The 27805-nt window shown below is 44.2% G+C and overlaps 1 protein-coding gene across 1 annotated transcript in view; it reads right to left on the bottom strand.

Moving 5' to 3' along the window:
- The window catches only part of BCAR3 (BCAR3 adaptor protein, NSP family member), an 88738-nt gene that overhangs the window by 50423 nt on the left and 10510 nt on the right, over positions 1–27805 (bottom strand). The window contains exon 3 of the mRNA XM_065409367.1: positions 6298–6337. Within this exon, the coding sequence (XP_065265439.1) occupies positions 6298–6337 (40 nt within the window). The remainder of the gene's footprint in view (positions 1–6297; positions 6338–27805) is intronic.

The following is a 27805-nucleotide window of genomic DNA, read 5'->3' on the forward strand; positions in this document are numbered from 1 at the left end:
TGTAATTTTCTTGAATCCAGCCAGTAACTATATTATTTTTTTCCTTACTCCACAATGAATCCCCTCCATTCTATTTAAAACTGAATTGCAGCTCATCTGGGAATGTTTGTCATTTCCAAGCAGGAGCACTTTTTGAAACAAGTACTCCATGGAAACAAGCATATGTTCATACTACAGACTGACAGAGCCCAGTTCACAAATAGAGGACACTGCCAGGAAGGAGGGGGAGCTGGAGGATTCCCAGCATACCCTGAAGGAAGGAGGTGGCATGCAGGAAACTCCATACAAGTCCGGTCTGACCAGCAGCAAAGACTCAGAGAACTGGAAGGGACCTCAAGATGTAATCTAGTCCAGCCCTCTGCACTCATGGCAGGACTAAGTATTATCTAGACCAGTGGTCTCCAAAGTGGGGTGCGCAAGAGGATCCTTGGGGTGCGCAGCAGGAGGAGCACTTTTTTGTGTGTGTGCGCGCTTTGGCAGTTCGGGCGGGAGTCCGAGTTTTTTTTTTTTTTTTTTTTTTTCTTGCTTCGGCGCGGCAGGGGTTGAGTGCTCAAACATTTTTTACTGATAGGGGTGCGCGATCAAAAAAGTTTGGAGACCACTGATCTAGACCATCCCTGACAGGAGTTTGTCCAACCTGCTCTTAAAAATCCCCAATGATGGAGATTCCACCAGCTCCCTAGGCAATTTATTGCAGTGCTTAACCAATCTGACAGTTAGGAAGCTTTTCCTAATGTCCAACCTAAACCGCCCTTGCGGCAATTTAAGCCCATTGCTTCTTGTCCTGTTCTCAGAGGTTAAGAACAACAATTTTTCTCCCTCCTCCTTGTAACAACCTTTTATGTACTTGAAAACTGTTATCATGTCCCCTCTCAGTCTTCTCTTCTCCAGACTAAACAAACCCAATTTTTTCCCTCATAGGTCATGTTTTCTAGACCTTTAATCATTTTTGTTGCTCTTCTCTGGACTTTCTCCAATTTGTCCACATCTTTCCTGAAATGCGGCACCCAGAACTGGACACAATAGTCCTGTTGAGGCCTAATCAGCATGGAGTAGAGCAGAAGAATTACTTCTCGTGTCTTGCTTACAATACTCCTGCTAATACATCCCAGAATGATGTTTGCTTTTTTTTGCAACAGCGTCACACATATTTAGCTTTTGGTCCACTATGACCCCCAGATCCCCTTCCGCAGTACTCCTTCCTAGGCAGTCATTTCCCATTTTGTATGTGTGCAACTGATTGTGCATGATGTGTACACGCTGTTTCCCCCTCTGGATCCCAGGACTCTGAAGGGAGGGTATGCTGGTGTCAGGCCATGCAGCTGGAGTCTGGGGAAAAGGAGGTATAAGTGTCTGAGCTGTGGGGGGGACCCCACAGCTGGGCTTTGAAGGGAGGGGTGGAGGTGTCTGGCCCCAAAGCTGGGCTCTGTAGGGAAGGGGTTACAGGTGTCTGGGACAGGGGGCCCCGTGCAGACCCCTCCACCATCCACCAAATACCCACCTCCCAGCACACATACAAAGCCCTCCAGCATCCGCCAAATACCCACCTCACCATACACACACAAACCCCTCCAGCACCCGTCAACTGTACCCCCTCCAGCATCCTCCAACTGTACTCCTCCTCCCCCCTTACCTGGGCAGTATCCTCTCTTTGGAAACCTCTATATGGTAACTTTACAGAGGCGGGGTGAAAAAATGAGAATCAACTAAAAGACCAGAAGGGCAGAGTTTTCCCCCAAGGTGTGCCCAGCTGGCATGTGTGACACACCCAGACTGAGGTGCCCAACAAAAACATAACAGAGAAACAGGAACTAGGTTGTCATAGAGGTTTCTTTAACTCTACTCCCAGGGGAATCTTTTTTGTTGTCTTTATTGTTACAGACAGGTATTTTGAAATAAATAATCAAAATTATTGAAACTGGAGTGATTATATTGTGTTATTTTGACAAATAAAATATGCAGAATTTTAAAATATTGTGTGCAGAATTTTTAATTTTTTGGTGCAGACTTCCCCCAGGAGTACAGTGTAGCACTTATGTGATATTTTGGAAAAGCTGCAATTGGCGGGAACCAGCTTTCATGCTGCATTTCGATTGCACATGGCTATGTTATCATCTGGGTAATGCCAACAGGTGCAGACTACTTGAATGCAAGGGAACTAAATCTACCCCATTATACACTGGTTTTATGCCATGGTAGATGAGAACAGAATCACATGAAAGCCCTTTTCCCCAAAGAGTTTACAATCCAAACAACCTGATAAACAATGGAGTATAAGAAAATGTAGCATGAATGGTCACATTTTCCATGTGATTATCATTAGGACCATACTTTATGTTTGGGTACTTATATTTAAATTTATTTTCAGCCATCTAATTTAACACTTTGCAGTAGGAAGGTCTAAGGGCTTGTGAATGGGCTCCCCGGTCCTCTCCTGGAAAACCCTGGCTGGTAAGTCCCCTTGGTGAATTGAGCAGCACACAGGTCCACCAAGGTATCTTCACCATGTGCATTTATTGTTTATCTCCTTCTTAAGCTCCAGGTACAATACAGCCATATAGCGACAGTTATGAGAAGCCTCCTTTCAGCACCCTGGTTTAGCTTTTTAAATTGCCTGCTTTCCTTCCTGGGTTCTCCAGCTGGTGAGCTAATTACCTCATTAACTCATCAAGCTACCAGCTCTCTCCTACCTTCAACCCACTCAGTGCCCTACTTGTTCTAGGTGACCAGGTGCTGGCTTTAATAGAGCCCAGTTTGAAGCAGCTCATGGCACCCTGCCACAGGGCTACAGAGCTATGTTCTCTTGCATGCATCAGACAGTTTGGTCTTAGGAAAGTTCTCTTGCTCACAGCTAGAACCGCAGGAATCCTATCTATTCTGATATCACATATCAACAAAGTGAAATGCTCTTGGTGCTCTTTTTATTGATTTTTTTCCCTTCCTCATTTTATTTACTTCTAAGGGTTAATTTTGTTGCTTATCTCTTATCAGTGCCACTTCCTTCTATAACAGGCTTGTGTCAAAGATTATCAAATAAAAAGAGGTGAGGTAACTAATGGAAAATCTTGAGCGTGCTTCAACTCCATGAGCTCAAGCAAAGCAAACTAAGACTTTGTGCCTCTTGCCAAATACACTTGTTAAGTGCAAACTGCAGTGGTGGGTAGGAGCACAGCTGGATGCTACAGGAACCTCTGCACTGAACTTTGGGACCTTACAGGGACTTTATTGTTCTGCAGTTTACAAATACTACTTTCCAACTATAGCATCTTTTATCCAAGGAGCTGGGAGAGCTTTATAAACATTATAATATATTAATCCTCACAAGGTGAAGTACAGCAGGTTATAAATAAGCACAATGAAAAAAATTGAGAAGACACAAAAAATTAAAGATGCAAAAACCAAAAAGATTTTTAAAAATGTTTTTAAAAAGTTTAAAAACTACATTAAAAGAAAATTAAAGACTAGCAGCTATTGAGATGTTCCCTTCTTTGTGCAACAAGTTCAAGAATGAATTATTTCTTATTCCTATATGTATGTTTTAACTAGCTATTTAGAATCCTCAGGATTTTTCCAATCAGGGGATTTTTATTCTAAGGCATGTCAAATTCTAGGCCTAAACTACTTGACAGTTCATTAAAATGAGGGAGCAGGAGAGGGGAAGTGGAAGAGATGGGGTTACTATGCCCTCCTCCTGTCTTACAAACTTGTTCCCCCATGCTTCCCTCCCCAGCTCCAAAATCTTAATGATTAACAAACACATCAAATACTGACAAAAGTATGGGGCCTATTCCTACTGGAAAGATTACAAGCATCAGAATTAGCACTTAGTCTATTATCTTGTCACAGCATCACTTCCTGTTACCAAGCCCACTGGTGAATGACCAATACAGAACCTTTTCTTCCTCTCTGCCATATACATAGATGCCAACTTTTCCAGGCGCCGGTGGGTGCTCGGCCCCACCCCGACTCCATCCCTGCCCCGCCCCAACTCCACCCCCTCCCTGCCCTTATTGGACCCCTTCCCCAAATCTCCGCCCCGGCCCCGCCTCTTCCCTGACTGCGCCGCGTTCCCTCTCCTCCCCCCTCCCTCACAGCACTTGCCGCCGCGAAACAGCTGTTTCATGGCGGGAAGTGCTGGGAGGGAGGCGGGAAGAAGTGGAGCCGCGGCGCGCTCAGGGGAGGAGGTGGAGGTGGAGCAGAGGTGGGGTGGGGTGGGGGGCTGGGGCGGGGAGCTGCTGGTGGGTGCAGAGCATCCACCAATTTTTCCTCATGGATGCTCCAGCCCTGGAGCACCCACGGAGTCGGCGCCTATGCATAGATTCTAAGGCCAGAAGGAACCACTGTGATTGCGTAGTTTCACCGACATATAACGAAGGCCATAGAACTTCCCCAAAATAATTCCTGTTTGAACTATACCATCTGTTTTTTAAAAATCCAATCTTGATTTTAAAATTTCCAGTGATGGAGAATCCATCACAATCTTTGGTAAATTGTTCCAATGATTAACTACTATCTAAAAACTTAAGCCTCTTTTCCGGTCTGAATTTGTCTAATTTCAAAGTCTAGCCATTGGATCTTCTCTGCTAGACTGAAGAGCCCATTATCAAATATTTGTTCCCTATATAGGTACTTACAGACTGTAATCAAATCACCTCTTAACCTTCTCTTAGGTAAGCTAAATGGAGTCAGCTCCTTGAGTCTATCACTATTAGGCATGTTTTCCAATCCTTTAATCATTCTTCAGGCTCTTCTCTGAACCTTGTCCAATTTAGCCACATCCTTCTTGAATTGTAGACACCAGGACTGGACATAGTATTCCAGTAGTGGTTATACTAGTGCCAAACACAGAGCCAATATAACCTCTCTTCTCCTACTTGAGATTCCCATTTATGCATCCCAGGATCACATTCGCCTTTTTGGCCACAGCGTCGCACTGGGAACTCATGTTCAGCTGATTATCCACCATGATCCCCAAGTCTTTTTCAGAGACACTGTTGCCTAGGATAGAGTCCCATTGTGTAAGAATGGCCTATATTCTTTATTCCTAGATGTGTAACTTTAATACATATGTATTAAAATGCAAATTACTTGCACCCGGCTTACCAAGTGATCCAAATCACTCTATCAGTGACCTCTCCTCTTCATTATTTAGCTCCTCCCCCACAGTTTTTGGTGTCATCTGAAAATTTATCAGTGATGATTTTGTCTTCTTCCATGCCATTAATACGAATGTTAAATAGTGCAGGTCCAAGAACCAATCTAGACCATTCCGGGCAGGTGTTTGTCTAACCTGCTCTTAAAAATCTCCAATGACTGAGATTCCACAACCTCCCTAGGCAATTATTCCAGTGCTTATCTATCCTGACAGGAAGTTTTTCCTAATGTCCAAGCTAAATTGCCCTTGTTTCAATTTAAGTCCATTGCTTCTTGTCCTATCCTCAGAGATTAACGAGAACATTTTTCTCCCTCCTCCTTGTTAGCAACCTTTTATGTACTTGAAAACGGTTATGTCCCCTCTCATCTTCTCTTCTCCAGATTAAACAAACCCATTTTTTTCAATCTTCCCTCATAGGTCATGTTTTCTAGACCTTTAATCATTTTTGTTACTCTTCTCTGGACTTTCTCCAATTTGTCCACATCTTTTCTGAAATGTGGCGCCCAGAACTGGACACAATACTCCAGTTGAGGCCTAATCAGTGCTGAGTATAATTAGTGTTAGTGTGTAACCTAGCAGCCTCACCTTAACTAGTGTGGACCAAATCCAGACCTGGCTCTAGCTTTTTAGACCAGAGATGAATTTGTAGCTGCATTTGTAAAGAGGAAAGTGCCAAATCTATAAGGCCTAAATTTCAGATTGGCTGGGGGCGGAGGGTAATCTTTTTGAGATATGACCTATTTCTTTCCTCTACTTCCCCAAAGGCCCTACCTCACAGTGAGAAATGTGGGATCATTTAACCAATTTAATTCAAATATTAAAAAAAAAAAACCTTTAAAAAACAGTTACTAAATAGAGAATATTTATGATGTAACAGAGGCCTATGAATATCAGAATATATTCTCCCCAAAAAGAAACAGTCCTTGGTGGCGAAGCTGATTACCAAGTACTCTATTTTCTAAGTGTTTGCTTCACATGATATAATTAATTCTTTTTTTCCACCAATCTGAAAAATTTGATTGCAGTACTACTGGATTGCATAGGATTGGACATTGAAAATAGATTAATAATTGGCTATCGCTGATTACGTACACTATAAAATATTTGGGAAAGGATTTTGATGTTTTGAAGTGATACGGTACCTTCACATATTCCATAGCTGGATCCAGGATATTCTGACCTCTACAAAGGAAAAACACAGTGTGAATCAAATGTTTTCTTATGACAAAAGATGCTTTCAAGAGCAATAAGTTAAAATAGTTGTTAAACTCTAATCTAGAAAAATCAACATTTTGTTGCTCTAATGCCTCATACTCTCTATGTTCTAACAAATATATGCAGCCTTGTTTCCCTCCTGTCATTACTGAACTCTATTAATTCATTTGAAAACTCATTACACAGTTTTGAACAAAGAAAATCTTGAGAACAGCATCTCAACAGATGGCTAAAAATAGCTATTCGGCTATCCTTTGTAATCCTAAATGCTCTCTAAAATTCTTGAAAATTATGCAAGTGAAGGGTGTTTATCTACTTTAGAATGAGGAAGACAGCTTTCTTCACTGAAAGAACTGAAAGCAAATCTTTTGTCTGAATACTTAAATGCCTTGGAAGACATTCCCCTCCCTCTCCCCCCCCCAAACTTGAGCTAACCCACTGAAGGATTTCCATTTGTTAAATTTACTTGTGATCATATTAAAGTAATGAATATAAATCATACAAATCATATTGAAATCATGAAAAGGCAGTTTTCTAAGTGCTTCTAAATTCAAATGAAGAAAACAGATCTGGTTTTCTAATTGATGTTAGCCCTAAAAGTTATCTAGAGAAGACAGGGATAATGCAAGAAAGTGGAAAGTGAAAGTACAGCATCTTTCAGTTTCATTAGAGATAAAGCTCTGATGCGTAGGAGGGTGTGGGAGTTAAACCTGTATTTATAATTGAAGAAACTAACGTGGTTCTTGCAAGCTCTGTTACAACCATAACTAAGCCACAATATAGTCACTGTTGTAATTACTTGCCATAGAAATAGAACGTTAAATCAATAGGGTTCCATTTCTTTTTTAAAAGAGTGTCTTCATGCTATTTTCCCATCTGCACAAATGGCAAATATTCCCAAAGGTGTAGAAACCTAGAAGACAGTCCACTCATCACAATTACAGCTCTTTCTACAAAATGCAATTAATAAAAACCCCAAGTATTTACAAGATTTTTGGAAGAGGACTAGCTTACAAAACCTACAAGTTGTGCTTGGATTGTTTCTACAGAACTTAAAAGGCATATAATACCAGTGTTCCCTTTAAAAAAACCCTCACAACACACACACACACACACAAAACCAGACACACCTGTAAGGGAATATGAGTTTGGTGTGACAACCATGAAATGGAAAATTTATATAAGGCTATTGACAGGACTTAAATTCTCATGTATTTCCCGGAACCTCCCATGTCCCCCCCCGCCCCCCGCCCCTATTCGGGGCTTAGGGCTTCAGCCCCATAGGTTTAAAAATATTTACTGAAGCTCTGCTCTGGACAGCTCTGGCTGAATTTAAGCCCTGGCTATTGATCATATTACATCTGGAAACAGCATCTTGCACAGTGGGGGGTTGTTATGATATAATGCTTCTAATGTAATATGCAACTTCAAAATGTGTAGGAGTTGAGTTTTTCCAGAATCAGTCTGACCTGGAATTCTTTGTCTCCAATTTCTCAGTATTGTCTGAATGTAGCTTTAAATAAACTCAATAAACTAAGCTATTATATATCTAACTTGCCGGTCTGGGCTCTTAACTTTTAATCCAAAACATAACAATTGGGGAAATAAAACACCATCACCAGCCCCCAAAGACATTTCTACAATGGGGAAAATTTAGCTGCCAGGCTGGTATCAGTAGCTGCTATTGTTTGTTATAGAGTCATTCACAAAGGCCCAAATCCCATTCCCAGCTAAGTTAATGTGTTGTGCTGCTGAGTTCAGTGGGAATAGGATTTGGCCCAGTGTAAAAAGCTGCTTTTTAAAAGTGACTTGCAAAGAAAAACATATAGGTTTGTGCGCTTATTTCTCTTTTATGATGCATAAATAAGGTCTGAAAGAGTAATTATTTATTTGCTTGGCTTTCTATTTGATTTTTACATTAAAAATTAGGAATAGAATTTTCAAAAAACACTAACTAGTGGCCCAATTCTACTTCCATTAAATGCTGGATGCTTTTGAAAATCCTACAGTTGGGTCTTGTCCACCCTGTTTTTCCTGGACAACTGAAGAACTATATGTCATGATACCCAAAATACCAAGAGAGTGAAACATGAGCATTAAAATTAACCACTAATTTATTTGATAGGTTCTGAAATAGTAATGAATACATTTCATCCTGTACTATGCTTAGTTATACCGTGTTCAATACTAGTTCAGCTATACCCATTGTGAGGAATGGGTGATTTTCCATGTAGATAAGACAATAGCGTTTTCTATGCTAGACAGGGCCTAGAGATATTTAATGTAAAAAAAACCAACAACAACTTTAAGAAAAAACAAATCCATCCAGATCTTTATCCACCATAAAGAAAGAAAGAAGAATCCACACACATTTTCCCCCCTGTACAGGTCACCCACATAGTAACAATACTTTGAAAGTTCATAACACCATCCATCAGAGATATTCAAAGCCCTTTGCAAATATGGACTAATTTTACAATAGCCCTATAAAATAGAGTGGGAGAGATTATTTTCTCCACTTAAAAGATGGAGGAAATGACACACAGACAGGTTTAGCATTTTTCCCAAAGTAACACACCAAACTGGTGGTAGAGCCATGAGTAGAACCCAGGATCTGCTGAATCCCAGAGCTGTGTTAGCCACATGTTCTCTCGGTCCTGTATGCACAAAACAATCAATAACACCCAAGACCACCATACGCAAGTATGAAAAAATGCACACACAGTCTGATTTTATATTAAGCAGATTGGGTTACCAGCAGGAAAGGGGTATTTTGAGATTTTCAAATGACTTCAGGTTGGATGGCAGGTGTTGCAGTCCCAGCCATCTCTAAATGAACTGCAGCTGACAATTTGTATCAATACAATATAATATTAAGGTCTGTCTTTCATGTAATGTTATTAAATTTCAAATAAAGCTAATGTTTATCTTTTTATTTAACTTGAGTTTAGAGAGCTCTTGATTGGTCTCCGTTGACTCACAGTATGTTTGCATTAGAGAGCAATGCTTGACTTGTGTAGTATGTAAATGGTGGGTCCACAAGTTAGTTTACCTTTTACATTTGGCTCCTAATGATCAGATAAAAGCCTGATTTCCATGTAAACAACGGTACATTTTATGTAGGTGTGGCTTAATAGCTTTCCCCTTACAGTGCTAAAACGAAAAAACAATTCTAAGCAGTTTGCCACTTAGACATTTACATTTAAACCATGAATTATCCAAGTGATACGTTCCCCCCTGCACCACACCCCCAGAGCAGACAAGCTTGTCTCTGTCACCAACAGAAGTTGGCCCAATAAAAGATTTTACCTCACCCAGATACTAGTCTGAAGCAGATAGTAACACATTTTGGATCATCTGAACACCCTGCAGTGGAGTCAACACCCTTCCCCCTCTTAACAGCAGAACAAAATCTGCCACAGTTTCTTTCGTGTTGATGTAATCTGGGATTAGCAGGGTTTGTAGCGGTAGTTCTCAAGGTACCTCGGGCCATGTCTACACTACAAACATTGGCCACCAAAAGTTATGTCGGCATAAAGCCGCCATAGTTAGTATATCGCTTGTGCGCGTGTATACTTGGCTCCTTGTGACCTTCTGAACGTACTCACCAGAAGTGCTTGTGTCTATGCACAGTGCTGTGTACCATGGGTAGAGATCCCACTGTGCAGAGTCTTTTGGGAAGTTTTGGCAATGCGTGGTGGAGCAGAAACAAGTTGCTCAGGAGTGACTGGGAACAAAGGGTCATGTTCCCAGCATGCAATTTTCTCCATCCCATGTCGTCATCTATATCCCATAATATTAGCACCTTTTTGAAAAAAATCCAATGAACCCACAGGGACCTCCTTGCTGTCCGCCATCCCTGACAGAACCATTGAACCTGCACAGCTCTGCACTATTGTCATGAGTATTGCAGGCACAGGACACATGATCCTCCAGTATTTGAAGAACTGGAAGAAGAACCGAATCAGCAAGAAACATGGTGATTTCTTGGAAGACAGACTGCTGTAGGACATAGCAAGAACCAATTTAAGGCTGTTGGTGGCATTCACAGAGCAGCTGCAGTTGTGCCAATTCTGGGTCTGAGAAACGAGAACTGACTGATGGGATCACATCATAATGCCGGTTTGGGTCGATGAGCTGTGGATGCAAAACTTTCAGATGTGCAAGGCCATGTTCCTGGATCTGTGTGCCAAACTCACCCCAGTCCTCCCATGCAGGGACACCAGAATGAGAGTTGCATTGACAGCAGAGAGGCAAGTGCCAATTGCACTGTGGAAACTTGCAACAGTGGATTCCTTACCAGTCAGTGGAAAATCATTTTGGAGTTGAAAAATCCACTGTGGGGGCCATTGTCATGCTAATGTGCAGGGCCACTAATTGTGTCCTGCTATGCAGGACTGCAACGGTGCAATGTACGGGACATAGAGGATAGATTTATAGCAATAGGAGTCCTAAACTGTGGTGGAGCAATAGACGGCACGCATATCTCTATTGATTACCGGGGATGCTTCACTGACATCAGTGTTGGCTGGCCAGAGAAGGTGCATGACTAAGGCTACAATTTTGTCATGGACATTTTTAGTAAAAGTCATGGACAGGTCATAGGCAATTAACAAGAATTCATGTAAGCCATGACCTGTCCCTGAGTTTTACTAAAAATGTCCATGACAAAACAGGGAGGGAGGAGGGTCCAGCACCTTGCCCTGCTGTGGCTGGGAGCTGCGGCCCCTGCCCTGTGGCTGGGAGCTGGGAGGGACCCCAGCTGTGGAGCTGCTGGGGGATTCCCCCTCCACCACCCGCAGCAGCTGGGGAGTGGCCGGGGATTGCCTGGTGGTGGCAGAGGTACCCCGCAGCTCCTGGCCACCACGGGAGGTGGGGGTACCATGCAGTTCCCAGCAGCTGTGGGCTGAAGTCACGGAGGTCTGCGGAAGTCGTGGATTCTGTGACCTCCGTGACCAAACCGTAGCCTTATGAATGACACTCGCATTTTTAAGAATACAGAACTGTTAGAAAACTACAAGCAGGGACATTCTTTCCTGACTGGCAGATTACCATTGGTGATGTTGAAATGACAGTAGAGATCCTGAGGGACACAGCCTACCCCTTGATCCCCTGGCTCATGAAGCTGTACTCCAGCCACATCAACAGCAGCACCACAAAAAGATTCAACTACTGGCTCAGCAAGTGCAGAATGATAGTTGAAGGTGTTTTCCTTAGATTGAGGGGATGATGGCACTGTTTATTCACAAGATTAGATCTCAGAGAAAAATATCCCAATGGTTATAGCTGCCTGCTGTGTCCTGCATAATATCTGTGATGCAAAAGGAGAAAAGTTGCTGCTGTATGGAAGTGGATTGGCTGTCTGCTGAGTTTGAACAGCCAGACAAAGGTCTAGTAGAAGAACTCAATATGGAGCTATATGGCTTAGGGAGGCCTTCAGAGAGTACTTTAATAGTGAGGCACAGTAACGCGTTGTGGTGTACCGTGCTTTACCTGGCCCTCCTATTTTGGGGCCTGTTAGGAATTGTGTGCTGCTTGGTGTACATTTGTGAAAATAACATTGTCAATGTACCTATTAATTTTGTGGTGCTTGCTGTACAATTATGATTATTACACTGTGTGTCACCAATCCTATGAGTTGTGTCATACTGTACACAGTAACATGTAACTAGATGCTTTCAGTACCACTAGGCATTCTGCAGCATATGTTGTAAACTAATAAAAATGAATTCTTTTCCAAATAATAAAATTTTATTCAGTAACAAAAGCAGTGGGGGGGGGGGGGGGAATCTGTGCAGTGTAAAAGCAAATATATGCAAAACTTAATAAATTAATAGTACAGAACTTAACAAGGGCAAAGAACATTCATGTCCATTTTATCTACACATATATCAACCATGGTTCTCACAGGTCAGCATATGTGAAGCTGTGGCTGTCAATGTTTCGCAGTATGGAGGATAGGGATGCCCCTGACACCACATGGAATGTTGATGGGGAGTGGGGGGAGAGGCTGTAGGGAGATGCTGTAATGGAGTTCTGCATAGACTGCAAAGGGAGGCGAGCCTGTGATTGTTGAACCTGTAGGTCCACAGGAGTCTGCAGCATCTTTGTTTGTTGCTGGAGAACCCCCATTATGTCCTGGTGCATCTTCCTCTCCTTTTTCCTGCTGGGACTCCTGGGCCTTTCCCCAGTCTGCTCTTTCCTTCTCAATGTAGCCCAAAATATTCACCTTCCAGGCCCTCTGCTCATGGTCTGGCACAGCACTGGTTTGCAGGATCTCACTGAACATGTCATCCCGAGTCCTTTTCTTTCTCCTCCTCATCTGGCTCAGGTGTTTCATGAGCAGCTGCAGATAAAACACACAGAGGTACCATTGTCAGTATAGTCACAATGGAAAGTGAAAGTTGAGGTTCAGGACTCCCTTCCTTTGCTCTCCAAAGTTTTAAACAAGACATGCTTTTTGACATGTCTGCTTCAAAGTGTTTGTGCACAGCACCACTCACAGCACTGCACTAGCCATTGTGAGTTTGGTGCTCCAGGGATGAAGGAAATGAGGAGGAATTGCTTGGTTGGATGAAACTATGAGTATAGGGCAATGGCACTGAATATAGTCACGGTTTCCCATAGGCAGTGGTGATTTTAGCTGATATCTCAGGGTAACATAGCACAGTTGCTGTTAGCACCCCAAAGCCTATATGCTGCTAGCCTGTTAACTTTGGCAGGCTCCACTGCAGTAATCACAGAGTAGTGTGGGAAAGTGTCCTACCAAGGAGGAAGAAATAAGGCTGCCATCCCTAGAAGCCTTTGGAAGAGGACTGCAGAATACCTCCATGAAAGTTGTATCAAGATCTCTCAGGAGGATTCAAGGGACATCCCTGTGTACATAAACAAACTGCTCCGCATGTCCCCTTGAATCTAACTCTACAGGGGAATGAAAAGCAGAGGATAACTCTACCTCTCTTTGTTGTACTGCTACCTCTTCTAGTCTGAGTAAATTAATGAAAAATCACTAGCTAAGTCCTACTAAGTTGGGGATGCCAACAGGACATCATTGTAATGGGAAATTCATTTATACACTTACCTGAAGTTTTTTCCCTTGCATCGGGCTCACCCGTGCTCGACTGGTGGGACTGACTGGACTGTGGTTGAGTCTCAAACAAGTCCTGGCTCATGGCATAGCTGGACCCCCCAGTTGCATTTCCCACATCCTTTTCCTCCTCCTCACTGTTCATAGCAGATGTCTGGGTCTCAATCTCCTTTGATGTACCTATGGTGGCACACGGGGTGGTGGTGGGGTCTCCATCAAGTATGATATGCCATTCTTTGTAAAAGTATCAGGTCTGAGGCTTGGCAGTGGATTAACTGTTGGCCTCCCTGGTCTTCTGATATGCCTGCCACATAGCCTTCACTTTCATGTGGCACTGCTGTTCATCCCTTTTCCTGCATTCCCCAGGCAATCTGCTCATTGATGTCCATTTCTACAGCTGCTCCACAGCTGTGCATCCACAGCCTCTTCTCTCCACAGGCCCAGGAGATCCAATATCGCCTCTCTACTCCAGCTGGGCAATCAGGAAAAGGCATTTCAAAAATTCACAGGGTTTTAAAGAGGGGGTAGTGTGGCACTTCCAGTCTCTGTGAGCATAGATGCCAACTCCTTGGCTGGAGCACCCACAGAAAGAAATTAGCGGATGCTTAGCACCCACCGGCAGCCAGCTCCCACCATCCCTCCCAGCGCCTCCCACCCGCTGGCGGCCCCGCCGATCAACTCTTCCCCCCTCCTGCCCAGTGTCTACTGCCCGCTACAAGCAGCTGTTTTGCAGCATGTGGGAGGCTCTGGGAGGGGGGAGGGAGGAGGAGTAGTGGACACGGGGCACGCTCAGGGGAGGGGTTGGAACTGGGTGGGGCCCTGGCAGAAGGGGAGGGGGACTGGGGCGGAGCAAGAGCTGGGACAGGGGTGAGGACTTGGGAGAAGGGGTTGGGTGGAGATGGGACCTGCGGCAGAGCGGGGGGTTGAGCACCCCTCAGGCCCGGAGGAAGCTGGCGCCTGTGTCTGTGACCCCTGAGCAGTGGAGTTCACAACTGTGACCAGAGTGGTCAGTATTGGGCATCGTGGGACAGCAGCTGGAGGACCAAGCTCAGTACGTTGACCATTTGAGGAGGTAGTGTTACTCTGTGGCACTAACAGCACACTTTTATTGGGGGAGACAAATTTAAGTGTAGACACATGTACAACTAGGTCAATGCAAGCTGGCTTACATTGACCTAACTTTGTAGTTTAGACCAGGCCTCAGTATGGGGCTTTAGTTAAGGCAGGAATAAGTGTTGCCTTAATGTCCCCCTTTGCATGAACTGCTTTCGGCAGTGGCATTTAAGGGGAGAGAAGACGCTCCCTCATTCTACTCCATGGTATTTATGCCAATTTTCAGAGTGAGGTATTTGGTACAGATATTGTTTTATATCGTCTCAAAATGGGTTGTGCGTTATTAGTGAGGAAGCAAGAAAGGAACTAAAAAAAAAGGCAATAATTGGGAAATTTGGGGGCTGCTCTAACTTGTGCTCTGCTGCAGTGTCCCTTTATGGGCTGTTTTGCTGCAGCCCAGAATTGGAGCCAGTCTCTCAAGTATTTGAAAACGTGGAACCCAATAGCTGAACTACTCCACCAAAGAAACTCAGGATCTTTGTCTCCTGAGCTAATATATTCAATTCTGGAGTATTTATCCTTAACTGGAGATGATTTTCTGTTCCCACTATCTTGTGGGATTGTAGATTTAACTTGTTTCAGCCAGAACGTGTCTAAGGCCTTGTCTGCACTAGCAGGGTTTGCCGGATAGCTACACTGGCCATCTTTACTCCACTCATGGATTCATTTTTTCATATGGTTCTGTGTGTACGTTGTTCATATATAAATAGTTATGGACATAAATATAAAGTTAAATAAAAATATGTATATTTCATTTAGTAGACATTCTTATTTTAATGCCAGGGATAAAACACCTGCTCCAGCAGTTAGTGTTAACAATAAAGGCACTTACATATATAAATCCCCTTGGGGCTGAAATGAGAGAACATCCCTTAGGGGTTATTGGTAAATTAATTAACCAAAAAGGTTAACAGTTCAGGCCATGGTACAATCTCATCTCACAGCACAGGAATTCACCCTTACTACCTCCATTTTCATTGCTAAAATTTGCATGGCCAGATTGAGAACAATTCACTGGAGGCTGCTTCTGTTTAGACTCATCTTATTAATGTATAAACCTCTGTGCATGGGGATGAGGATAGACATGTCTCTCAGTGTAATTTTCAAAGTGTTATTGAACTCTACCTCCACAATATACAAAAGCTTGGTTTTAAACTTCATACATGAGAAACATACCAGAAGCTAGAGAAAATTAACCCCCTGCCCTTTAATTTAAAACAATATAGTGTAAGGACAAAAATACTTATAAAAGACCAAATAATCTAACCCAGCATTTTTCAAATGTGGCCACCAGGGGCTTGCAGTCACAGCCTCCTGGGCTCTGATGGGGTGGGGGTGGGGGGGGGGGGGAGGGCAAACTAGCAGCCCCTCCGCCTCCCTGTTGCTCCTGAATATACTTCCTTGGTGTTGGTTGCTGGGGCCGCCAACAGGGGTTGGGCCAACACCTGGGGCACCACACTGGAGGAGCTGGCAGCCGGTGAATTCCCCACCTTCCTGGGGTGGTGGGGCTCAGGCTCTGGGCTTCAGGCCTGGGCTCCAGCTGAGTGGCAGCAGGCCCCAGCCTCTAGCTGCAGGGTTCAGGCTCTAGTCCCCGGCTGCCTCCCCCATCCTTCCATCCAGGGCTTAATTTGTCCCCAGGCTTGGCAGGGCTGAGTAAGTCTGCTGTGAAAAGTGATACTTGTATATTGGTTAATATCACTTTTCACAGCAGACTTACTAGCTAGCAATAAATAAATTACAATGATTTGGACGCGTCTATGTGCATATTTATTTGTTTTTCCTAACACTAATTAATTACTTTAGGAAAAAGTGAGAGAGCGGCCACCAGCAAAAGTTGGTGGCCGCACTTTGAGGCCACCAAAAAAATTTGTCCTGAGAACCCTAATCTATGTTAACAATAATGATTTAGAATAGTATGGCAGAAAAAAATATGTAAACATCTAGTTTACTTTTCTCTGTGCATTTTACATTTATCTCAGCTTGGACACGGACAATAAACTAGTCACTTCTACATTAGTTTATAGACAGATCTGCTCTCAGGTTGTGAAGTACAGTGACCAGGCACACAGCTGTAATGTTTGAGCTGCAGACCCTCCAAGATAAAATATATTTATTGACAGAGCAAAGTTTGGATCTACACTCAGCTTGATATTTGTCTGTTATGCAGTAACTTTTGAACACATCATCTGATTAATTCTAAAATTTCAGGGAATGATCAACACATCCCTGGGCAGAAGAACCCTATTTATTTTGGTGGAAATCAGAAAAACAGATGAGGGGAAATATGGGGCATGCAGAGCCCCTTGCATCTGGTTAGCAGAGCCAAGAGCTTCAACCACCTCTGTAACTTTCTATAGATCAAAGAACTGGTTGATGGCAGCCATTAACACAGTCCAGGACAACAATGCCTTCCAATACAGTTGAGAAATGTTAACACAGTGAGTAACTTATCTCCCACACAGAAAGAGAAGAAATAAGAATGGGGACAATGGTATAGGGGGAGAGGGACAGAGAGCCCCTGGGCAAGTTGTGGGGGGTGTCTTGGGGTGATTGCAGGAAGTCCATGAAATAGAGGGGAATGGCACAGAGAGAGAGAGAGAGGAGAGAGGTGTGTGTGTGTGTGTGTGTGTCGGGGGGGGGAGGGGCAAGAATAGAAAAATGCAATGTCTGTAATAAATCATCCTATGGAAGCAACAGTGTCTCTCTCTCACATACACACACGAGTGATATACAGGTCTGTCACATCTTAGGTGCATTTAACGTGCGCGATTTCAGCTTTACGCGGTTGGCAAAAACAAAACAAAAAACCCGGAAAAAAAAGAGAAAAATAACAATTTAAATACTGTTTCTGTAGTGTGGGCGATTCCGCCCGCCATTACACTCAATGTAATTTTGACTATACGCGATTTTCGCTTTAGGCGCTGACTGTGGAACGTAACCCCAGCGTAAGATGAGACAGACCTGTACTAACTTTCATGGCTATACGCCAACATAACTTGCATCAACCAATGTTTGTTGCATAGACATGCCCCAACCCCCAGAATTAAAAGACTAAAAATAAATAAAAACACCTATTTCCAATGTTGTTGTTGTTTTTAAAGGAAAATATTTCTATTTGTCTAATGTTTTGTAACATTTGTGCCTAAACTGACCTGACAATTAACATTAAGGCCCTAGTCTTAATGTTAATGAACTCCACAGGAAGGTCCCTCTGTCCATGCAGAGCCCCACTAAAGTCTGTCTGTTCACAAAAAGTTGCAGTATCAGGGCATAAGATTAACAAACTGCTGATTATGATGATGATGTATGTAAAATGTAACCTATAGTTCCATATGTAGAAAGTGCAGTTTGGTTGTGGTATAGGAGACTCTAACTGGCTTCCTAGTTACACTTTATATAATTAAGTAAGCATTGACATTTCAAGGGGAAAGAAACTGCTCCACCTGCTATGTGGGCAGCACTGAGACACAGAAAGACTTGTGTCCTGCTGTGAAATAATACACTGGCATCAATGGGATATTGTTTGAAAACAGATTTACAGGAATGTTTAATTGAAATAATTCTGTCATGTTTTTCCTTTTTTAATAAATGTTTTTTAAAAAGGGAGAAAGAAAAAAAAGCCATTATACCGAAGAGAAGTACTCCCTTTTCTCACAACACTTTCAATCTCCTTTCAGTTTATTTCTCCAGAGGTGACTGAAATTTGCTATCTGATCCCAGATATGTGAAGAGTACCTGTGTAGATTTCTCATCACAAAATAAATGGATGAGTGTTTAGAGAAACAGGAAAACACTTCCTAGCTTTTATTAAATAGCATGTAGGTTCACATCTGATATATCCAATAAACAGATACAGTCTTGGACAATAAAGTATGCCCTACCAGCCTATTCCTATTTAAAGGAAATTGTCAACTCATCATCTCATAAGATGGGGTGGGGGGGGGGAAATTAACTAAAAAGTAAATGTCGTTTCAGGTATTACACTGGTTTGTAGTTTTGCAAACACATTTTCCTGTTTTGAAAAAGGAATCTAATGGGAAACAGACGAAGACCTTGATCCTGCAAACATGTGAATAACTTTATATATGTGAGTACTCCCACTGAGTTCTACGGGCATGGCAAACATCACTATAAATTAATGTTTTATTCACTTCTCTCCATAAAATAGGAGAAACAAGACATGTGAAAATGTAAGTTTTAATGGAGATAGACAATACTCCACAATTTTAGCTTAATTTTAATTGTACTTTGATTTTCAAAATGCATCTATCCATATGCTTGAGGTGCTCATACAATAAAGGCAATTAAAATATTACAAAATAAAGCATTATGCAACCAGCCCATCTGGACTATTTATAATCAATGAGTATCCCTCCCAAATATCTAACCCTCCTCCTTCTAAAAGCCTGTGAGAACAGCTTGTCATGAAGGTCAGCAGGCCTGTGCTCTGTTGAACTAAGGGAGAAGCGAAACCCAGAGTGTCCCTATAAACACCCTGTGCCTCCATTTCCCTTGCATTTAAACCAGGGGGCTGTTAACTCAAGTGGATCTCAGCTGCTCTGATATCACCACAAGGACAGAAGAGATCTTTCAGATACTCAGGACCCAAACTATATAGGGTTTTATGAATCAGAATCAACACCTTGATTGATTGCTCCCAGAAATTTTGTTCCAAGGCCTCTCTCTTACAAAGTATTACCCGAGTGCTTCATTTTAGGCACTTCATTGTAACTGAGTCTCCTGGACTTGCATCTGAAGAAGTGAGGTTCTTACCCACGAAAGCTTATGCTCCCAATACTTCTGTTAGTCTTAAAGGTGCCACAGGACCCTCTGTTGTTTCTTGAGTCTCCTGGGATAGTCAGTGGAGCCACTCAATATTATTGTATCTTTCTTTATTATGCTTAACCTTACACATTGTAACAGTTTCTTTATTTTAAGATACTTTTATAGAGTGCACAAACCTAGGGTTACCATACATCTGGATTTTCCCAGATATGTCCGGCTTTTTGGTCCTCAAATCCCCGTCCGGGAAAAAATTCCAAAAAGCCAGGCATGTCCGGGAAAATAGGGAGGGGTCGTGGGGCTTGGATCTGGGCTGGAGCCGCTGGGGCCGGAGCCGGAGCCGCTGGGGCTGGCGGTGCTCGGCCGCCGGCTGGCGCCGCTCGGACGGAACCGGAGCCCGAGCCGGGCCGGAGCCGCTTGGACCGGGGCTGGGGGTGCTCGGCCGGTGCCGCTCGGCTGGGGCCGGGCCCGAGCCGCTCGGCCGGAACCGGGGCCCGAGTCGAGCCGAGCCGGGGTCGGAGCCGCTGGGACCGGGGTTGGGGGTGCTCGGCTGGGGCCGGTGCCCGAGCCGAGCTGGAATCGCCGGGGCAGGGGTGGGCCGGAGCCGCTCGGCCGGAACCGGGGCCGGTGCCCCAGGGCCCGAGCCGAGCCGGAGACACTGGGGCCAGAGCTGCTTGGCCAGGGGGGCCAGACTGGGCCGCGCCTCCTCGCACCCCCCCCGCCACCACCCCAGCCCCAGCCCCAACCCCAACCCCAGCTTACCTGCTGCCTGCCTGTTTCAGGCTTCCCATGAACATTTGATTCGCGGGAAGCAGGGGAGGGGGAGGAGCAGGGGGCGGAGCATTCAGGGGAGGGGGCAGAGTTGGGTCGGGGTCGGGGCCCCGTGGAGTGTCCTCTTTTTGTTTTTTTAAAATATGGTAACTGTAACAAACCCCACCTAAGCATAGGGGATGAGAGGGCCAATAATGACATGCACAGTACGTTCTTAATGATCAAATAAACTATCTGCTCTAGAACAGCTGCCTGTGATAGCAATGGACAGTTCAATGCTAAATTATAGCACTTAATCTGAAACCACAGGAAAAAAGCTGGTTGAAAAAGATGGCTTGAGTGGTTGTCAGAAGGCCAAAAGATTGAAATTTGGCTAAATATAAACAAGCTGGATATGCCAAGAAATTCAAATCTCTGTGACAGGAAAAGTCTTCAACACCAAATTCAGCATCAGAAAGAGGTATCCATATTTATAGTTTCTAACGGCTAGTTTTCAAATGGCCAATTATAAAAGTGGTTATATTTAATATCATCATGAATGCAAGGCCCTGTCTACACTACAGCTGCACCCACGCTGAGACAACCTGACTGCCCACCACTACTGCTAAAACACAGTTCAGTCTTACAGCACAGACAGTTTGAATATGCATTTTTAACTGTGTCCCTGGAATCATGCCAAAGATTTGGATACAAATCAACTCACATCCAAGGCTTTGGCATTGTTCAGGAAAACAAAGTGGAAGTATCGGTGACTGAGTCAATAGACAAAAGCGTAATAGTCAGGTCTCTTGACATAGTGGTAGTTTCAACATAGACAGGGCCTTTAAGGGGCTTCCTCTTAAGGATCGAAACGTGGCCAGAAGCAAAGAAGTGAATATTACAGGTTATACTGTTACAATTCCATGTTCTCAAAAACAACGAACAAACAGTCTAGTGAAAACCTGACCTTTACATGTGAAAAACAATTCTAGTTGTGTACAGCCAGCACAGGCTAAAACAGTCATCCCAAAAAAATTAAAGGAAAAGATAAGGTCAGAAACAGAATCCCTCAGCACAACAAAATATTAAGGACATCTTATGTAGTTTACAGAAGCAGGCAAAATGTTTGGAATCCAAACCATTTCCAGTCCTACAGTCCAACTTATTTACCAGACTGACCCAGATTTTAAAATGTCATTATGGCCAAGGAATGGAATTGGAACTGAAAACTGCCTTTGCAACTGTAAATGCAGAAGAAATGGATATTGAAATGAGCCCAGCCAGTAAAAGCATGAACATCCTGTATAACTGGAAATATTCCCTGTAAATTAATTTTCACTTTGTAGATTTTTTTAATTCGCACAAATTAATGCACAGTTTTTCTTACTAACAGCTGCTAAGTGTCAGCACTTCCTAGGAGAGGCTAGGCCGGAGCATGAAAACAATGTAATGCAAATATGTGACCAACCTCTGATGTGCTAAAATACTACAAGGCATTCAAACAAAATGGTTCCATTATATTTATGAATGTTCTTAGGATTGGGGGAAAGCAGCTCTTCTTTCATGCCACCAAATGCTAAGCTCCACATGACACACTTGTCATTTATCCTTGGTAAAGGAAGTCTGGTAGGAATTCTGCCCATATAAAACAACTCACAGAGACATTAATGTGCATATGTATTAACAGGCCATGGTCAGAAAAGTTACTTACTTCTTCATGCTAAATCTTGCCTGGTTTAGAGTTTGTTACAATCTTAACATTTGGCCCAGGTTCCTTGAAAGGATCATGAAGCTTCTATAAAATCTGGGTCCAATTTCAGACCAGTTTATAGTTTCAAATCAAAACTATATGAAATTCTGTATGATAGTTTTGCTATGAAAACCGATCAGTTTCAAATTAAGTTCATGCTGAATTTTTCTATTGATCTCAGAAATACCTGAGCGCCCTATAACTTTATCTGAGTGCCAAACATTTTGGGGTTTGTTCAATCTGAAACAAACCAAAACTCAGGGAATCAGCTCCCAACACAGATTGAAACAAAAGAAAACGGTGGCATGAACCCCTGTACAGTAACACTGCAGCAATTCACATAGCTCTAACAGGAAACTTTGATGGTGCATGAAGAAATCCATCAATTCTGGAAAAAATAATCCACATACTTGTTTAGAATGGGACAGACTGAGTTGAAGTGACATTTTCTACTTGGCTATTAAAAATGTAACTCATTACTGGTAATTGGAATTGAGCATCCATTTTTCTCATTATGCTATCAACTGACCTACAGAGACACTAGCTTTAAGTGCTCTTATTTTCAAGGTACTGTAGTTATAAGAACATGCAGAAAAATTGAGTAGTACAGGTGCCATCATATACCTAGAAATATAAAGAAGGCAGTGTATTCCATTAGCTCTGCCTTCGGAAACACCAGTGAGAGGATAGGTTTCAGAGCGGTAGCCGTGTTAGTCTGTATCAGCAAAAAGAACATTCTTTTTTCAGTGAGAAGATGGCTTCAGAATTGGAAAGTCGTTGTTCTTTTCTGACACTTTGCAAAATCAAGTTCTTATCTGTTATGCCTTCTTGGATGATCTTCAGAAATTCCTGTGCCTCTCCTGTGAAAGAACAGCTGAGAATGCTCACATCTTAGCTCTTACATTGAAATCATATTTGTCTATAAGGGTCTGGCAGTTGTTATGGGGGTGCTACTGACAGCCAACTGAAATCTTCTTTCCTAATGGACCTCTCTCCTCAGTTTAGGATCCAGGGCAATGAACTATGCAAATGTCTTCGACAGTTGCCTTCACCACCAGCTTTGCACAGAGTGGGTGGGACCACTAACAGGCAACATTCTTATGCGCAATGATACTACTAGTTTGCATTATTTTTAGATGTAACATATTTATGAAGGACATCTTGCTGTGATAAAGAGTAAGGGGGAAATTGCATGACCTCCAGCATTAGAAGACTAGCTTCCACCTTCATTGACACAGTCAATGGGAATCATAATAATCAAAAACTAGGTGACCTCGGTTACTTTGCTTCCTTTGCTGGCCCAACAGTGCCCCCATTTGTACTGTTAGAAAAGAGATGGGTCATATACCATGCCCCTCAGACTTTTGCTTGACTGGGGGTTTGGTTGGTTGCTTGCTTGCTTTTGTGGTAAGCCTATTCTTTCAAAAAAAATTGTAGATTTTTTTTTTTTAAATGTGAACATGTGGTTTGAGGTGTTTAATAATTAGGCACATTTGATACATTAAAAAGTAAACAAAGCTTTGAAGGAACATGCTTTTTAGCATAATCTACATTTGTGTAGATATTTGGTTTGGCAGAAAACGAGAAAAAAACCAAAGTTTTCAACAGGAAACTTCTGACTTCACTAGAAAAATGTTCGTGACCCTTCACACCTGCCTCTCATAGTACCAGAGCAGCTAAATTAAGTACTTCATATTACTATTCTCTCCGGTGGTGTTCTGGAAATACACAGTTCACCAAAAGGTGTGGGGAAAGAATCTGGGCTGATCTCCAGTCACGCAGAAGAATAGACATCCACAAAAATCCAACCCGTAACTAAATAAAAGGATGTAGAAAGTGGTGGGTTTTCTGATGTCAGCCAAAGAAAGCAACCCAGAATGTTGCTTTTATCCCAGAATGACTAAGTCTCATTACAAGGAAATACTTTTGAGTAATTCCAGTGTTTAAATAAAAACATTCTGCAAGGTCAAATTAATCAGTGAACAAGATCCGTGGACCTGGCGTCAAAGGGAAATCCTTTATTTATATTTACTTGACAACATTCAAGAAACACTGCAGCTTTTCCTGCAGAAGAAGGGTTCCATCTTGACAGCCAGCAGATTTCAAGAGCTCTGCCAAGTGACACGCACAAAAGGGTCTGTAAGAGCCAACCAATGGATGCAGGGGATTGTGAGTGAAGATTCCTAAAAGATACAACAGGACTACAGCCAAGAATTGTTCAATTCCCTCCACTGGTGTTCCACAGAATCAGATTCAGGCCTTGTCTTCACTACTCAAAGGGGTGCATTTTTTATCTTGCTGTAGCTAACCTAGTGAAGCCAAGGCACTTTAGCTTTATAGCAAGGTAAACTAGTGACCTCAGAACAAGTCCCCTGCAGGGGGTGAGGGGTGACCTCACCTAATTTACCTTACTGTAAATCTAAAATTCCTGGTCTTTAATGTGTTTTTATGTCAGGATAGCTCACATGTGTTAGTTACCCTGAGGGAAAAAAATACATCCCTTTTAGCAGTGAAGACTAGACCATAAACTAAAGGGACAAACTTTACCAGTATGAGTCAACTGATTAATTTCTTATGTGTTAGACTTTGTGCAATTTCTGGCATCTCCCACGCTAGCATGGGAGGACGAAGACAATATACATCCATGTGACCACCAAAGTAATTTGTTTATGGATATTTTATTCTCTCTCTGTTTGTCTAATACACCCTATTACTGTAGCATTTTAGCATTAGACATTTTCTATAGGGAATTGAAGTACTGGAGCACAGTGAAAAAAAAAAAAAACAGTTCCTGGTTCCCTGGAGAAAAGCTGCACTATTGCTATCATGTTCGCTCCTTTCTCCAAAAAAGAAACAAAAAACACACAAAACAACCCTTTCAAGACAGACATGGCTCCAGCTCCGAGCCCTTGAATGGATAATACATGCAGGGAGTAAATAGTATTTTTCTTTGCATACTGAGGAAACACCAGAATAGAATAAGCAAAAACATTTACTCATATAATATACTGTGCACTACTGTAACAGCTTCAAACAGAAGATCTCAGAAAACTTTGCAGACATTAATTAGGTCTTGCAACACCCCTGCTTGCTCAGTAAATATGATCTCCATTTTACAGCTAAGGAACTGAGGCAAAGTGAGGTTAAGGATCTGATTTTCAGAGGTACTGAAGATTCATAGTTCCCATTGACTTCACTGGGAGCCGCAAGTAATCAGCTCCTCTGAAAATTAGGCCACTTTTATTTAGGTACCAAATATGGTGTCTAACTAAAATTTTGCCTGAATATCTTGCCAAAGATCATACAGTAAGTCTATGGGAGAGTCAGCAGCATAATGCAGGTCTTTTGACTGCTAGTCCCGTGTTTTAAGTATAAAGATGTCCTTCAGAGCTTGATTAGCCAAATGTAATGGCACGGAAAAGAGTAGGAGAGAGAAGACACTAAACAGGTTTGAAGAATTGAGGTATCAGATAAACAAGAAAATTTTCAATTAAAAGTATTTTGGGGACTGTGATGCTTTGGGAGTTCACCCAGACCAGTAAGAGGTTGTATCACTACCTGCCCTGTAACTCCGTGTGTTTCTGTGCTGTACAGATCATAGGTGCCAACTTTCCCCGGCACTGGTGGGTGCTCGCACCCCCTACCCCCAGCCCCACCTCGACTCCACCCTTTCCCTGCCCCTGCCCCGACCCTATTCCAACCCCTTCCCCAAAGTCCCCACCCTAACTCCGTCCCCTCCCTGCCCTTATTGGACCCCTTCCCCAAATCCCCGCCCCGGCACTGCCTCTTCCCCCGAGTGCGCCGCATTTTCCCTCCTCCCCCGTCCCTCCTGTTTCACAGTGCAAGCGCTGGGAGCTAGGGGGAAAAAGCAGGCACAGGGCGCGCTCAGGGGAGGAGGCGGAACAGAGGTGAGCTGGGCGGGGGGGGGGGGGGGGGGGGCGGGCGAGGAGCTGCTGGTGGGTGCAGAGTAGGTTTACCATTCGTCCGGATTCCCCCGGACATGTCCGGCTTTTTGAGCTAAAAATAGCGTCCGGGGGGAATTTGTAAATGTCCGGACTTCCCCCACATGCAGAGCGCGCGCGGCTATCAGGGCAGCTGGCTGGATGGTGCCACTTACATGGGGCTCCGACAGCCAGAGAGAGCCCCTCCTCCCCCCTGCAGCTGAGATCATTCCCTCCCTCCCCCCCTCCCTGCATTCGCAGATTGCCTCCGGCAGTCTGGAGCTCCTCCCCCGCTCCTCCTCCCCTGCTGCCCAGCCTGCCGGGACGAGCGGCACGGTAAGGTGGCCAGGGGGTCGGAGAAGGGGCAGGGAGGTTCTGGAGGGCGCAGTCAAGAGACGGGGGGGGGGGTGTCAGGAGTTCAGGGGGGGTTTTGGGCAGTCAGGGTACAGGTAGGGGGTAGGGTCCTAGGGGGGCAGTTAGGGGACAAGGAACAGGGAGGCTTAGGTATGGGGTGGGGTTCTGGAGGGCAGTTAGGAGCAGGGGTCCCAGGAGGCGTAGTCAGGGGACAAGGAGCAGGGGGGGGTGTTTGGGAGTTCTGGGGGGGGCTGTCAGGGGGCAAGGGTGGGGAGAGGGATCGGAGCAGTCAGGGGACATGGAGCAGAGGGGTTTAGATGGGTCGGGAGTTCTAGGGGGGGCTGTCAGGGGGTGGGGAGTGGTTGGATGGGGCGTGGGAGTCCCAGGGGTCTGTCTGGGGGTGGGGGTGTGGATAAGGGTTGGGGCAGTCAGGGTACAGGTAGGCGGTAGGGTCCTAAGGGGCCAGTTAGGATGGGGGGGGAGGGTCTCAGGAGGGGGCAGTCGGGACAAGAGGCAGTCAGGGTACAGGGAGGGGGTGGAGTCCTGGGGGGCAGTTAGGGGCAGGGGTCCCAGGAGGGGGCAGTCAGGGGACAAGGAGCGGGGGGAGGGTTGGGGTTTCTGAGGGGGGCAGGAAGTGGGAGGGAGTGGAAGGGGCAGGGGCGGGGCTAGGGTGGGGCTCCTCCCGTCCTCTTTTTTGCTTGCTGAAATATGGTAACCCTAGTGCAGAGCACCCACCAATTTTTCCCCGTGGGTGCTCCAGCCCCAGAGCACCCACAGAGTCGGCGCCTATGATACAGATCTGGGTCAGAGCCTTGCTCACAGCACAATGCCCTCACCCTGGATTCCACCAACCTGGTTAGTTGCATGGTCACTCCAACAGCCTTTCCAATCCCAAGTCTACCCAAAACCCATCTCCTCTGCAGTGGTCACAAAATCTTATCGAGTTTGATGCGCCTTTATAGTGGCAGTACAAGCACCAATCTGTTAGTGTGGCTTAGGATTTTACTCTTCAGTTTGAAACACTGCACTGAAGATTGTGTAATAAGACAAGATTAAGTTTATTAACAAAGAACAGATATCTAAGTGATACCAAGTAAAAGGAATTGAGATAGAAAGTAAAAATACACTTCTAAGACTAAAACCTAACTTAACCAACTACAATCTTTTGTTCAAAGTAGCTTTCACCACAGTTCTTCCAGCATGGGCAGCCAGTTCTTAGCCAGGACCCACCACAGAGCTCAAAGCGCTTGGTTTCTTTGTTTCTTCTCGTGAAGGATATGAAAATGGCTCTCTCTTTCTCTGCTTCTAGCCTCTGTTTTACCTTTATTGTCAAAGTCAGGACACTCTCATGGGGGATCAGCTTGCTGTGTCTACCAGCAGGGCTGGCCTTACCATGAGGCGAACTGAGGCGGCCGTCTCAGGTGCCACACTGTGGGGGGACATCACTAGGACCCAGAGCAGAGCCGGCTCTAGGCACCAGCAAAACCAGCTGGTGCTTGGGGCGGCACATTTTTAGGGGCGGCATGGCCGGCGCCAGAATGCCGCCCCTAAAAATGTGCCCCGGCCGCCCTAGCTCACCTCCGCTGCTGCTGCCGCTCGTGCGCCACGGCGCGCGAAACAGCTGATTCGCGTGCCGCTACTCGCCCTCCCTCCCAGGC

The sequence above is a fragment of the Emys orbicularis genome, chromosome 8 (assembly GCF_028017835.1).
Source record: "Emys orbicularis isolate rEmyOrb1 chromosome 8, rEmyOrb1.hap1, whole genome shotgun sequence".
Lineage (NCBI taxonomy): Eukaryota > Metazoa > Chordata > Testudines > Emydidae > Emys > Emys orbicularis.